This window comes from Anabrus simplex, chromosome 1 (genome assembly GCF_040414725.1).
Source record: "Anabrus simplex isolate iqAnaSimp1 chromosome 1, ASM4041472v1, whole genome shotgun sequence".
Taxonomy (NCBI): domain Eukaryota; kingdom Metazoa; phylum Arthropoda; class Insecta; order Orthoptera; family Tettigoniidae; genus Anabrus; species Anabrus simplex.
The window spans coordinates 811,996,336-812,009,234 of NC_090265.1; the positions used below are offsets into that span (position 1 = coordinate 811,996,336).

At 38.8% G+C, this 12,899-nt stretch overlaps 1 protein-coding gene across 1 annotated transcript in view; it reads right to left on the minus strand.

Annotated features, from left to right (window-relative positions):
- The window catches only part of LOC136873754 (CDK5RAP1-like protein), a 70,604-nt gene that overhangs the window by 20,801 nt on the left and 36,904 nt on the right, over window positions 1–12,899 (minus strand). The window contains exons 5-6 of the mRNA XM_067146944.2: window positions 7,500–7,717; window positions 5,386–5,670 (exon numbers count right to left, since the gene is read on the minus strand). Coding sequence (XP_067003045.2) covers window positions 5,386–5,670; window positions 7,500–7,717 — 503 coding nt within the window. The remainder of the gene's footprint in view (window positions 1–5,385; window positions 5,671–7,499; window positions 7,718–12,899) is intronic.

A 12,899-nucleotide genomic window follows, 5' to 3' on the forward strand; every position in this document is an offset into this window, starting at 1 on the left:
TAGCTGTTTATTAAAGACACAAATTGCTACTTAAAATAACATATGCAATGTACATAAAAATAACTTCCGTCCTGGAGTTGTAAAAAAATAAAATCTCACACATGCATTATATCTAGTAACATTTACGTAAAAAGCAAGGTTTCTGAACACAATAACATCTTCAAAAACAAGAAGTGCTCATAATACAAATACTAACGCGTACAACAGGAGTAAGTTTTCCGCTCCACTTCAACATAACACCAACGCCATTGGTCGCGCGATGAGAGAAACTCTCACGCAGCACGCACGGATATATAGGAACCTTTGTTCTGACTTGGGGAGGGGGTACTTACCCTTCAAATGTGAATCGCTCTACTCACGACAGTTATAAACTCAGCTAGAAGAGGGAACAGTCACCTCCCTTTCATCACTGTGAAGTAATATCACAATTAAAAATAATGTGAGAGAAAATCTCAGATAGCGACCACTCGCGGGTTAACTGGTTTATAGTAAATGCAGTAAGAGAAATGAAAGAGCATACTAAAGGGGTGAATTTTAATGGTATGCAGATGATATTGCTATCTTAGCTAATTCTGAAAAGGATATGAGTAGGATGCTAACAACAATCAACAAATCCTTAGAAAAATGTAAACTAAAAATGAATATTAAAAAATCATGATAGTAGACAAAAAGAAGCCTACAGGCAAAAAACACTTAAAATACACACCAATAGAACAAGTCACAGAATTCTCCTACTTGGGTAGTGTAATTACCTCTGATAACAGATCCCTTTCAGAAATCAAGAAAAGAACAGTGGCAGCAAAACAAGCCTTCCACAATAAGAAAAACTTATTGCTAAACAACCATCTCAGTTTGGAGATCAGAAAATCATTTCTCAAGATCTTTGTTTGGAGTATGCTACTGTACAGGTGCAAAACCTGGACATTAGGGAAACAAGAAGAAACAAAACTTGAGGCGGCTGAAATGTGGTTTTGGAGAAGAATCACGAAAACAAGATTGACAGATAAAGAAACAAATCACTTTGTTTTAAAGACCGTAAAAGAGGATCAATGTTTATTAAATACGATAAAGAGGAAAACAAAGTTCCTTGAACACGTACTGAGACATGACTCTCTTCTCCAAAACTCATTGAAGGTGAAGTACTGGGAAAGAGACCCAGGGGACGATCAAGGATGTCATACATCAAGAATTCCTTCGGTGAAATGGCATGTGGTTCATATAGCAACATGAAGAGGCTAGCGTAAGATCGCCAGACGTGGCTACAGCGACAAGGCATTGCTTTTAGTAGATAATGAAGTACTAATTGGGGTTCAGAGGCAAAGTGTCAGCCTATGGATGCCAAGATCGCAGTTTCTAACCCAGCAGAGGTAGCTGAATTTTTCATAGGTAGAACAAAGTCTATTGAGCACTTGATGTCATTTGATGTTCGCATGTAAACGACCTGTGGTGACACATACTGTGTTCACCTGACAAAATTAACTTAAAATTCAGTAAATGGATATCGAATAGAGTTCCAGTTCCTCTGCCATCTGACAGAGTAAATCGAATAGTTGAAATTTAGGTGCACGTAGCCTAAATGGCGTTAGTATATGCCTGCACATGATACCTGAGATCACATGAGTAGTAGTAGCACCGACACCCAGTGAGGCATAACCTCCTAACTTAACAGGTTCCATCCTGGCGGAGCCTCATGTTATTTCTGATTCTTTTTCACTTCATCCCAATTCAGGGGTCATTCTAGAAAATTTCTGAACAGCTTTGAGCAAAAAAAACACCACACAAAGCATGATGAGCATGATGAGAGATTACATTTGAGGACTTATTCACAAAAGTTCCCTGGAATACAAATAACAGTTGAAGCTACTTTTAAAGCTATTGTGGCATTTAACATCTTCCGAATTATTTTCTCTCTCTATCTCTTTTTTTTTTTTTTTTTACACTGTACTAAAAAGTTGTCAAATCTGTTGCTTTAAACACTTGTGTAATAAGAGCTCTAAAAATAAACAAGAACTGCATACTGTGATGAAAAAGACTAGTCTAGCCCATTATTTGAAACTGCCAATATCCCCTAGTAGAATACAGAGTCTCTCATATAAACTCAGACTCAACGCATGGTGTTTGTACACTGTGTTATGGCAGCTGTCTCAGCAGAACCTAAGTTGCGTGCAGCTGCCCTGCTTTAAGCATGTGTACAATCTCATATGAAATCTTGCCTTATAAAAGAAGCTGGAAGTGTTGTCCTTCCTGGCTTATACAGGCACTGTATCTGATAACCAAATTCTGGCTGACAGGAGCGAGTTCTGCCACTGTAATGTTTTCTTTCACTTCCCCAATGTGTGAGGATTTGTTCGATAAACTTTTACTTTCAGTTTACCCCACAAGTAAAAATCACACATGGTTAGATCTGGAGAACAAGGGTGGAAATAGACCAGAAATGATCACTCTGTCTGCAAACACTTCCGAGACTGTAAGAAGGGAATCTTCTGCTGTATGAGCAGGGGCTGAATCTTGTTGAAACCACCCACATGATTTTTCTTCTTCTGTTAACTGATGGTAGTTTTTTTTTTTTTTTTTTTTTTTGCTAGGGGCTTTACGTCGCACCGACACAGATAGGTCTTATGGCGACGATGGAATAGGAAAGGACTAGGAGTTGGAAGGAAGCAGCCATGGCCTTAATTAAGGTACAGCCCCAGCATTTGCCTGGTGTGAAAATGGGAAACCACGGAAAACCATTTTCAGGGCTGCCGATAGTGGGATTCAAACCTACTATCTCCCGGATGCAAGCTCACAGCCGCGCGCCTCTACGCGCACGGCCAACTCGCCCGGTAACTGATGGTAGAATGGCATCAAAATGTCATCTTGGTACCTCTCTGCATTTACTGTTGTCCCCAAAAAAATAGTCCCAATTATTCATCTTGCACTAAAAGCACACCAAAAACCAATCTTCGTATCATAATGAGGGACTTCTTAAACACCATTAGGATTTTCTGTACACCAATAGCGAGAGTTATGACTGTTCACACGATCATTAAGATGAAATCAGAACTTTTACATAAGAAAATACGGTGTTGCAATAATAACTGTCTCACCATGTTAACAGCTGAGAATCAGACTGGCGACTATGCGCGCACCTTCCATACTGCAGCTGCCATAGCACAGAGTACGAACAATGTGCGTTCAGTCTGGGTTTATATGAGAGACCCTGTACGTTAGTAGTTGTCAACTGAAACATATTTTACACATTCATCTGCATCTTAAGAATCTTTTTTTTTTTGCTCTGCGTCAGTTCTACCATGCTTTTACTAGTATAAGGGACTCCCTGGGGCCTCCTAGGCCGCAGAGAACTTTTATTGGTCATCTAGAGAAACTACTGGGTTAGAAATCGGGGGAGGATTAAAGCATAAAAACAAACAATGCTCTAACTGCAAAGGCAAATCAAGACCATTATGCCAGTGATTTTTCTTCATTTCAGAGCAAAAGGAACCATTCACACACTGGGAAAACCGAGTCACAAACAAAAAGTAAAAATCTGTTGGTCAGCGTAATCACCACACCAGCCACATTGGCTTGACTTGATCCCTACGATGAAAAAAACCTCATCATAGCAATCTTTCAGAACTATTCCAGACATTCTTCATTCAGTAGTTTTCTCTACCCCAGCAATCAACTAAACAGGCGAAGCCAATCCTACGACTTCCACATAGCTGACAATGTTGGTGAGTATACTGAGGGCAAAATTCTGAAACAGGTATCTATTTACTCTGTAGGGTCCAACTTCATAACTGAATGGTCAACGTTTGATTCCTGGCCAGGCTAGGGATTTTGACTGTGTATAGTTCATTCTTCTGGCTCGGGGACTGTGTATTTGCGAGTCTCTTAATACACTTCCCTCCATATAACGCACCACACAACTGCTAATTACAAAAACACACTGTAGTGAATACCTAGGGTTGGCGCCGGGAAGGATATCCGGCCATAAAACTGGGTCAAAGTCAAATCAAGTGCTGACCCCTATAAACTGGGGAAAAGGTCAAGAATAATAATTAAAAAACATTTACAATTGGCTTTAGATTGCACTGACACAGATAGGTCTTATGGTGACGATGGGACAGGAAAGGGGTAGGAGTGGGAAGGAAGTGGCCGTGGCCTTAATTAAGGTACAGCCCCAGCATTTGCATGGTGTGAAAATGGGAAACCACGGAAAACCATCTTCAGAGCTGCCGACAGTGGGGTTCGAATCCACTATCTCCCGGATTCAAGCTCACAGCTGCGTGCCCCTAACCACACGGCCAACTCGCCCGGAAATAAAACATTTACAATAAGACGTGCATATCCTGGAATGCCAAAATATAGGCATCAAAACACTTGCAATCCTAAAACAGACACGAAGTCGAAGATTACATTCATGGGGGAAATCTCAGATCCCTTTGAAATCAAAACAGGAGTAAAATAAGGAGATGGACTTTCTCTTATGACAAAATTAAACAATTATCACAATTTAAATATTTTGGAGAAACAATTCAGAAAAAATAATGGACTTGAAACAAAAACAGACAATGAAATTAGATGCCAAAAGATGGAAACTGGATATCGACTAACCCAAAATATCTACAACAAAGAAATGTATCTCCAAGGACACAAAACTAAGACATTACAACGCAGTCATTACATCAGAATGTCTTTATGGATGAGAAACACTAATTTTGAACAGGAAAGCAGACACTGAAAACACTGAGAGAAAGAAACACAAAATCATGGGAAAAATTCTAGGCCCTAAACTTGCTGATGGACAATACCGACTCAGAGGCAGATAGGAAATCAAACAATACACAAATATTCAGAGTGACATTAGAAAATGCATGTCAAGATTCTAACGGACACATTAAAAGAATGCACCCAGACAAACTTACAACAACAAATAGTCAAATTTTATGGAAACAGGAGTAAAGCCAAAACAGACGCAATGAAATAGACTGGCAAAATCGAAACTGATCTAAAACAGACAGGAATTACACCAGCAGATGTACAGAACCTGGTAAATTTTCAGACCCAAAATTCACAAATGGCAAGTTGACCAAGAGGAAAGGCTACAGAAGAAGACTTGCTCTACAAAGGAAACCAGCAGTAAAAGAATGAAAGAAATATGGGCACAAAGGAAGGAAAATGCACACCTGTAAGTATTCTGCATAGTCCGAATGGGCTTATTCGCAAGTATATATAAAAATTTACTCTCTCTGCAGTAATTAAATAGTTGCCACTATTACGATTCCAACCTTTAAATTAGGTTACACTGAAATTGACTAATGCCAACAGAGGGCAATCATAGAACAAGAGAGTTTTACAGAGAAATAATGGATATTCATCATAAATTCACATAATCTTTACCTCTCGCAGGCTGTATGGGAAGAGGTAAGCCATGTTGTATTTAACTTGAGCCATGAGACTAAGTGTGTCAGCAAATTCCTCTTCTGTCTCCCCGCAGAAACCACAGATAAAGTCACTAGAGAGAGTTACTGAAGGCAACATTGCTCGCACATGTTCTATCAACTCGAGATACGACTCGCGAGTGTATCCTCGCCGCATTCGCTCCAGGACTGCAGTGTTTCCACTCTGTGCAGGCATGTGGAGACTTTTACATATATTGGGTCTCTCTTGGATCAACTGAAGCACCTGTAAAAACAAGCTAAATTAAGGACACAGATGAAATTTGTATCAAATGTTATCATTAACTATCACCAGTTTAGGAAGAGAATAGTAAATCTTTTCAAAGAACATGATTTTTATAGTATACTTTAACCCTTTCTACTAAAATTATTTGTATGTCCTGATTTCTCCCAACTTGTATTTATTTCTGTCAGCATTCTTCATATTTTAAAACTTGGTATTAAATACTGATTGTAACAATATACACATGTAACATATATTTACATGACACAAAATAATGTTTTTAACTTTCTCAACGGTATGTCTTGAGTGTGTGGAAGCCTTTAAAGCAAATGCCTGGATGGAGCCCTAGTTTGTTCTCACAGGTTTTACAGAAGTGGACAGTTTCCCACCTCCCTCCAACAACTTTCCTATCACTGCAAACCTCTCAATCCTTTTTCCTTCAGGATGGGGGTATAGCAGGTGCAGCTTGCCATTCAGCCTCACTTCTTCATTCATTGAGGAAGGTCTTCTCCTTTTCTTGTTCTGTGTATTCTGCACATTTCCAACAAGTTCTTACCAAGTTTGTCCTGAACTTTAGATGGGTCATTCCATTGTAACCTTCTTTGAAGAGTAGGAAGGCATTCACTATTGTGATCTCCAGAAGTCAGAAGAACATTTTTCTCCACTACTTCCTTGACTTAGTGTGAATGGGTATGAGCTAGCATAGTGGTCAGAAAGATCAACGCCCTCCCCCCCAATGTATTGATTATAAGCACATATGGCAGTAGGTTTCTCTACAACTTCCTCAGCTCCTTGATGTCTTATTCTTTGCACAGGCTGAGTGGAATTGCCAAAGAAAGTGGACAGCATAGCATTAATCCGCTTGTCCTTCCAAAACCAAGCATGAAGTGTTATCTGTTCGGAGTGCAATAATGTCATGTTGTTTCATTCTCTTTGTTGTCCGACTCATTGGCTGAATGGTCAGCATACTGGCCTTCGGTTCAGAGGGTCCTTCATTGGTTAATTCCAATGACCTGGGGGCTGGGTGTTTGTGCTGTCCCCAACATCGCTGCAACTCACACACCACACATAACACTATCCTCCACCACAATAACACGCAGTTACCTACACATGGCAGATGCCGCCCACCCTCATCGGAGGGTCTGCCTTACAAGGGCTGCACTCGGCTAGAAAAAGCCACACAAAATTATTATTATTATTCTCTTTGTTGCGGCTTTTCTCACTTGTAATGGCAGACCTCTCCTATTTACCATCACAGTGCCTTTAATATGGACCTTTAGTTTCAGTAGCTCAGCTACAAGGTCGTAACTAGCATAGAACCGGTCCGTAAAGACATGAAACCCAGTTTTCTTGGTGGCTTGCAAAACGTTTGTAACCAAACGAATAACTATCCTGCAAGTGAAGGTAAATCAGGCCTAACAAGTGATTGTGTGGTTATTGAACCATAATATGGTTCAATCGCACATATGTATCCAGTACTCTAGTCTTACATACATAAATACGGAGTCCCCACTTTATTGGTTTCTGCTTATTGAAACACTTGAACACGACACAATCCTTGAAGCCTACAGTGCTTTCATCAACACTCAGATTCTTTCCTGGAATGAAGTGTTCCCTGAATTTCATGTCCAGGTACGACACTATATTTCTGACCTTCGAACCTCTAGATTGTGGGCCTGCCTTATCAGCATCAGGTGAACAAATATGGAGATTCCAGAATATCTGTAGAAATCTGTCTCTAGAGAACACCTGAGGTCGACACACGAATGGAAAGGCCTAATAATTTTGAAACATTGTCTGATTACTCATCGCCAGGAGAACACAGTACTCACTTCGTCAGGAAAATCCTTAGGATGAGGAGACGTAAATCGAATTCTCATCTCTGGGTTGATGCTTGAGACTTTATCCAGAAGATCAGAGAACCGTCGTCCACCACGTTTTGGCTTGTACACTGTACGAAAGCCCTTTGCTAAATGCGTCTCCTCGTTACAAGATGCTCCACCATGGTGATCAACTTCGGACAAGTCCCGGTAACTGTTGACATTCTGGCCTGACCGAACACACATACAACACCATATAAATGATTATTTTCTGAAAAAAGATATAATTGATTACAGAATTAGAATGTACTATTTTGTTTCTAGTGTTGGATGAATATGGTGTCACAATTCTAATACTTACACCACTTATCTGCTGTGTAAAATATCACAATTTATTTATTTAACTATTTTACACCAACATTGGAGCACTTAAATCAAACTATATACATCTAAGTATTGTCTGACTCGGATGAATGGTCAGCGTACTGGCCTTTGTTTTAGAGAGTGACGGGTTCGATTCCCGGCCGGGTCAGGGATTTTAACCTTCATTGGTTAATTTCAATGGCTCGGGGGCTGGTTGTTTGTGCTGTCCCCAACGTCCCTGCAACTCACACACCACACATACCACTCTCCTACAGCACAATAACACGTAGTTAGCTACACATGGCAGATGCCGCCCACCTTCATCGGAGGGTCTGCCTTACAAGGGCTGCACCCGGCTAGAAATAGCCACACAAAATTATTATTATCATTCAAAGAAATTAACTGGAAATTTAGCTTTTCTAAGGCATTTGATAGGGTGGATCATGGGAGACTACTGGCAAAAATGAGTGCCATTGGACTAGACAAAAGTGTGACTGAGTGGGTGGCTATATTTCTAGAAAATTGATCTCAGAGAATTTGAGAAGGTGAAGCTTTATCTGACCATGAAATAATTATGAGGGGAATTTCTCAAGGCAGTATTATTAGATTATATATACAAATGACATGAGTGAAGAAGTGGAATAAGTGATAAGGCCTTTTGCGGATGTATAGAGTAATAAATACGTTACAAGATTGTGAGCAACAGCAAAATGACTTCAATAAGTAGACAATGGTATGATGATAAATGGGGTTAAAAGTCAGGTTGTGAGTTTCACAGATAGGAAAAGTCCTCTCAGTTTTAATTACTGTGGTGATGGGGTGAAAGTTCCTTATGTGAATCATAAGTACCTAAGTGTTAATATAAGGAAAGATCTTGGGGTAATCACATAAATGGGATTGTAAATAAAGGGTACAGATCTCTGTACATGGTTATGAGGGTATCTAGTGATTGTAGTAAGGATGTAAAGGAGAGGGCATATACTGTAAATCTCTGGTAAGACCCCAACTAGAATATGGTTCCAATGTATGGGACCCTTACCAAGATTATTTGATTTAAGAAAAAAAAAGCAGCTTGATTTGTTCTGGGTGATTTCCGGCAAAAGAGTAGCGTTACAAGATTTTGCAAACTTTGGGCTGGGAAGACTTGGAAGAAAGGAGACAAGCTACTCGATTAAGTGGTATGTGATATAGATGGATGATATATTATCCGATGGCTAGGCAGGCATCAATTTTTAAAAATGAGACAAAGGGTGGCGTGCACCATCTTGGAGTAAATTACTACGGAAGTAGCGTTTACTAAAGAAGTCCATACTACAGAAGTAAATTACTACGGGAGTTATTTACTCCGGAAGTAACGTCGGAGAGTTGAAGTACAATTTACTCTTTTAGTTACTACTACAGAAGTAGCGTTCGTTACTCGCGGAGTAGTGCTGTGTTCATGTATCTTCTTTAAAGAAATCCAAATAGATAAGGTTATGTGCGTTAGGAAACGGGGGAAAAACGTAAGCGAAAAAGATAAATGCTTGTTAATAGAGATAATGACGATCTATGCAAAGGATATAAGGTGTAAGAAACACAACATAAAGATGCTGGATAAGAAAGGAAATTCATGGAAAGTCGTGACGAAAGAATTCAATGCTTCGAGTGACGGAAAACGCAGTGAAAAGCAAGTTAAGATTCTGTAGAAGGACTTAAAAGCAAAGCAGAAAGTCATGGACAAAATTAAAACTGATGGCGGTTTCTTCATACAGATGGCCTACATCCACAGCGAAATTTTCCCATTTTCACACCAGGCAAATGCTGGGTCTGTAGGCCCTACCTTAAGGCCACGGTCGCTTCCCAATCCCTAGGCCTTTCCTGCCCTATCGTTGCCATAAGACCTATCTGTGCCGGTGCGACATTAAGCAAATTAAAAAAAAAAAAAACCTCTTCCGATTTCTGAAAAGTTCACCGTTGTCACCGAGAGGGCAATAAATGGGAATGTGCGCGCAGTCACAGTCAATTGCACCCACGACGTGTGGAAACCTGCCAACGTGAACAATATCCTTTTATTTTCCGAACGATCATCATCATCATTTGCAGGCGTACCTCCCTCTTAGCCTCAACTACTGCTTTAACTACGCGATGAAAGATACGGCTAGCAGTTGTGCGGTAAACGTTAATTAGATCACCGGCAACTGTATAGTACTGAAATGTTCCGGTACGAAACACTCGTAGGGCACACAGCAACTGTAATTTTAGAGATACAACAAAATTAAGACAAGAATTCAGCTGTAAGTGATCTCCAAGTAGATTTAGAAGGAAAGTAAAGGATTCCTTCCTAAGACCAAAAACGTTCCTGAAACTCGCCGTGTTCATGTTACACGGCTATCGCCTTTCACGCACTGTAGGCCTACGCACTATTACATTTCCCATCGTTTACTGCGTCGAGATCGTCAATATAATCTAAGTAATCCCTAAACACGTTTGAAACGTCTTTCCTCTCATATACGGCACGATATTATCATTAGTTAACAAGTCTAAACCTAGCTTACTCCATGCACGACGTGAGAGTAAATTCTAACCTATATTCGTACGTTATTTACTTCTTTAGTAATATACTACAAGATGGTGCTCTTCAACATTTTACTCTTGTAGTAATTTAGTCCAGGAGTATCTGAGAGGACTAAAATACTTCGGAGGTAATTTACTCTCATATGGAAGTCGCCGAATGCTGACTTCAAGAGTACTTTACTACGGAAGTAGAACTTACTCTTGGTTGGTGCACACCACCCAAAGTCTCTCATAGTGCATTGGCACTGCCGGTGGCTCCAAGTAGCCTACGCAGTGGCCTCCATGGTATGTACTAGCCATGCGACTTGGTGGGTGCGATATTTACCAACTGATGAACCCAATTTAGCACAATGGGGATGAAACGCTGGCAGTCAGGAATGAGTTAGCTGGAAAATTTGTAATGTCCAATAACGGACCAACTATATTGGTATTAAGTGGTATGTTCTGAGCTGTCAGTGGAGAGATGGTGTGGAATGACATTAGTAGATGAAAAGTTTGAGTTGTGTCTTTAAAAGTGGTAAAGATCACAATCTATATATATAAAATAACTTGTCCTGACTGACTGACTGACTGATTCATCATCGCCCAGCCAAAACTACTGGACATAAAGAAATGAAATTTTGGGGATATATTCATATTAAGATGTAGGTGCTCGCTAAGAGAGGATTTTTTGATATTCCGTTGCTAAGGGGGTGAAAAGGGGGGTGAAATTTAAAATAAAGTGTATCTATATCTCAAAACTTTAAAAGTTTACACATGTAAAAATTGGTATTTAGAATCTTCTTTTAAAATAAGGATACACATATTTTTTTGTTTTCTGAAAACCCCAATAGGAGGGGTGAAAAAGGGTGAAAATGGGGAAAAATGGGTTGAATGCCTTCAATCAGGATACCGGTACTTATATCTCAGAAACTGAAGATATTACAGACCTGAAAATTGGTACTTTTGATCTCTTTTAAAAATAAAGGAACACGTATTTTTTTGTTTTTGAAAAAGCCAATTAATGGGAGGGTGAAAAGAGGGTGAATTTTTAAAATGAGTGAATATATATCTCCAAACTTTTAAAGTCTGCAGATGTAAAAACTGGTATTTAGAATCTTCATTAAAAATAAAGAAACACGTATTTTTTGTTTTCGGAAAATCGCAATAGGAGGAGTGAAAAGGGGTGGAAAAAAGGTTGAATGCCTTTAATGAGGCTACTTATATCTCAGAAACTGAAGATATTACAGACCTGAAAATCAGTGTTTGGGATCTCCTTTAAAAATAAAGAAACATGTATTTTTTTTTCTGGAAAATCCAATTAAGGGAGGGGGGAAAAGGGGGTAATATTTTAAAATGAGTGTATCTATATCTCAAAACTTTTAAAGGTTATAGATGTGAAAATTGGTATTTAGAATCTCCTTTAAAAATAAAGAGACACGTATATTTTGTTTTCGGAAAATCCTAATAGGAAGGGTGGAAAAGGTTGAAGAAGGGGTCGAATGCCTTTCATGAGTCTACTTATATTTCAGAACCTGGAGATATTACAGACCTGAAAATCGGTGTTTGGGTTCTCCTTTAAAAAAGAAACACGTATTTTTTTGTTTTTGGAAAATCCAATTAATGGGGGCGGGGCGGGGGGTGAAAAGGGGGTGATTTTTAAAAATTTGTGTATCTATATCTCAAAACATTTAAAGTTTATAGATGTAAAAATTGGTATTTAGAATCTCCTTTAAAAATAAAGAAACACGTATTCTTTTGTTTTCGGAAAATCCCAATAAGAAGGGTGTAAAAGGGTGAATAATGGGTTGAATGCCTTTAACGAGGCTACTTATATTTCAGAACCTGAAGATATTAACCTTAAAATTGGTATTTGGAATCTACTTTAAAAGTAAAGAAACACGTATTTTTTCGTTTTTGGAAAATCCAAGTATTGCGGGGTGAAAAGGGAGGGGGGGGGGTGAATTTTTTAAAATGAGTGTGTCTACATCTTAAAACTTTAAAATTTACAGATGTAGAAATTGGTAGTTAGAATCTCCTCTAAAAATAAAGGAACACGTATTTTTTTGTTTCCTGTAAATCCCAATAGGAGGGGTGTAAAAGGGTGAAAAATGGGTTGAATGCCTTTAATGAGGATACATATATGTCAAAAACGAAAGATATTACAGAACTGAAAATTTGTATATGGGATCTCCTTTAAAAATAAAGAAACACGTATTTTTTAGTTTTTGGAAAATCCAATTAATGGCGGTTAAACAGGAGTGACAAATTGGGGTGAATTTTTTGAAAGACTATATCTACAGAATATCTTGGAAACGTAAAATGTTACAGACGTAAAAAGTGGGTGTTTGGAATCTCCTGTAAATGTAAAGAAACATAGGTGAATTGTTTTTGGAAACTCCACTTAAGGGGAACTCAAAAGGGGTGAAATTTTAAAATGAGAATTTTTACAGTAGATATATAAAAAACACTTAACATGTTACAGAAGTGAAAAATGGTATTTTTATCTCTATTAAA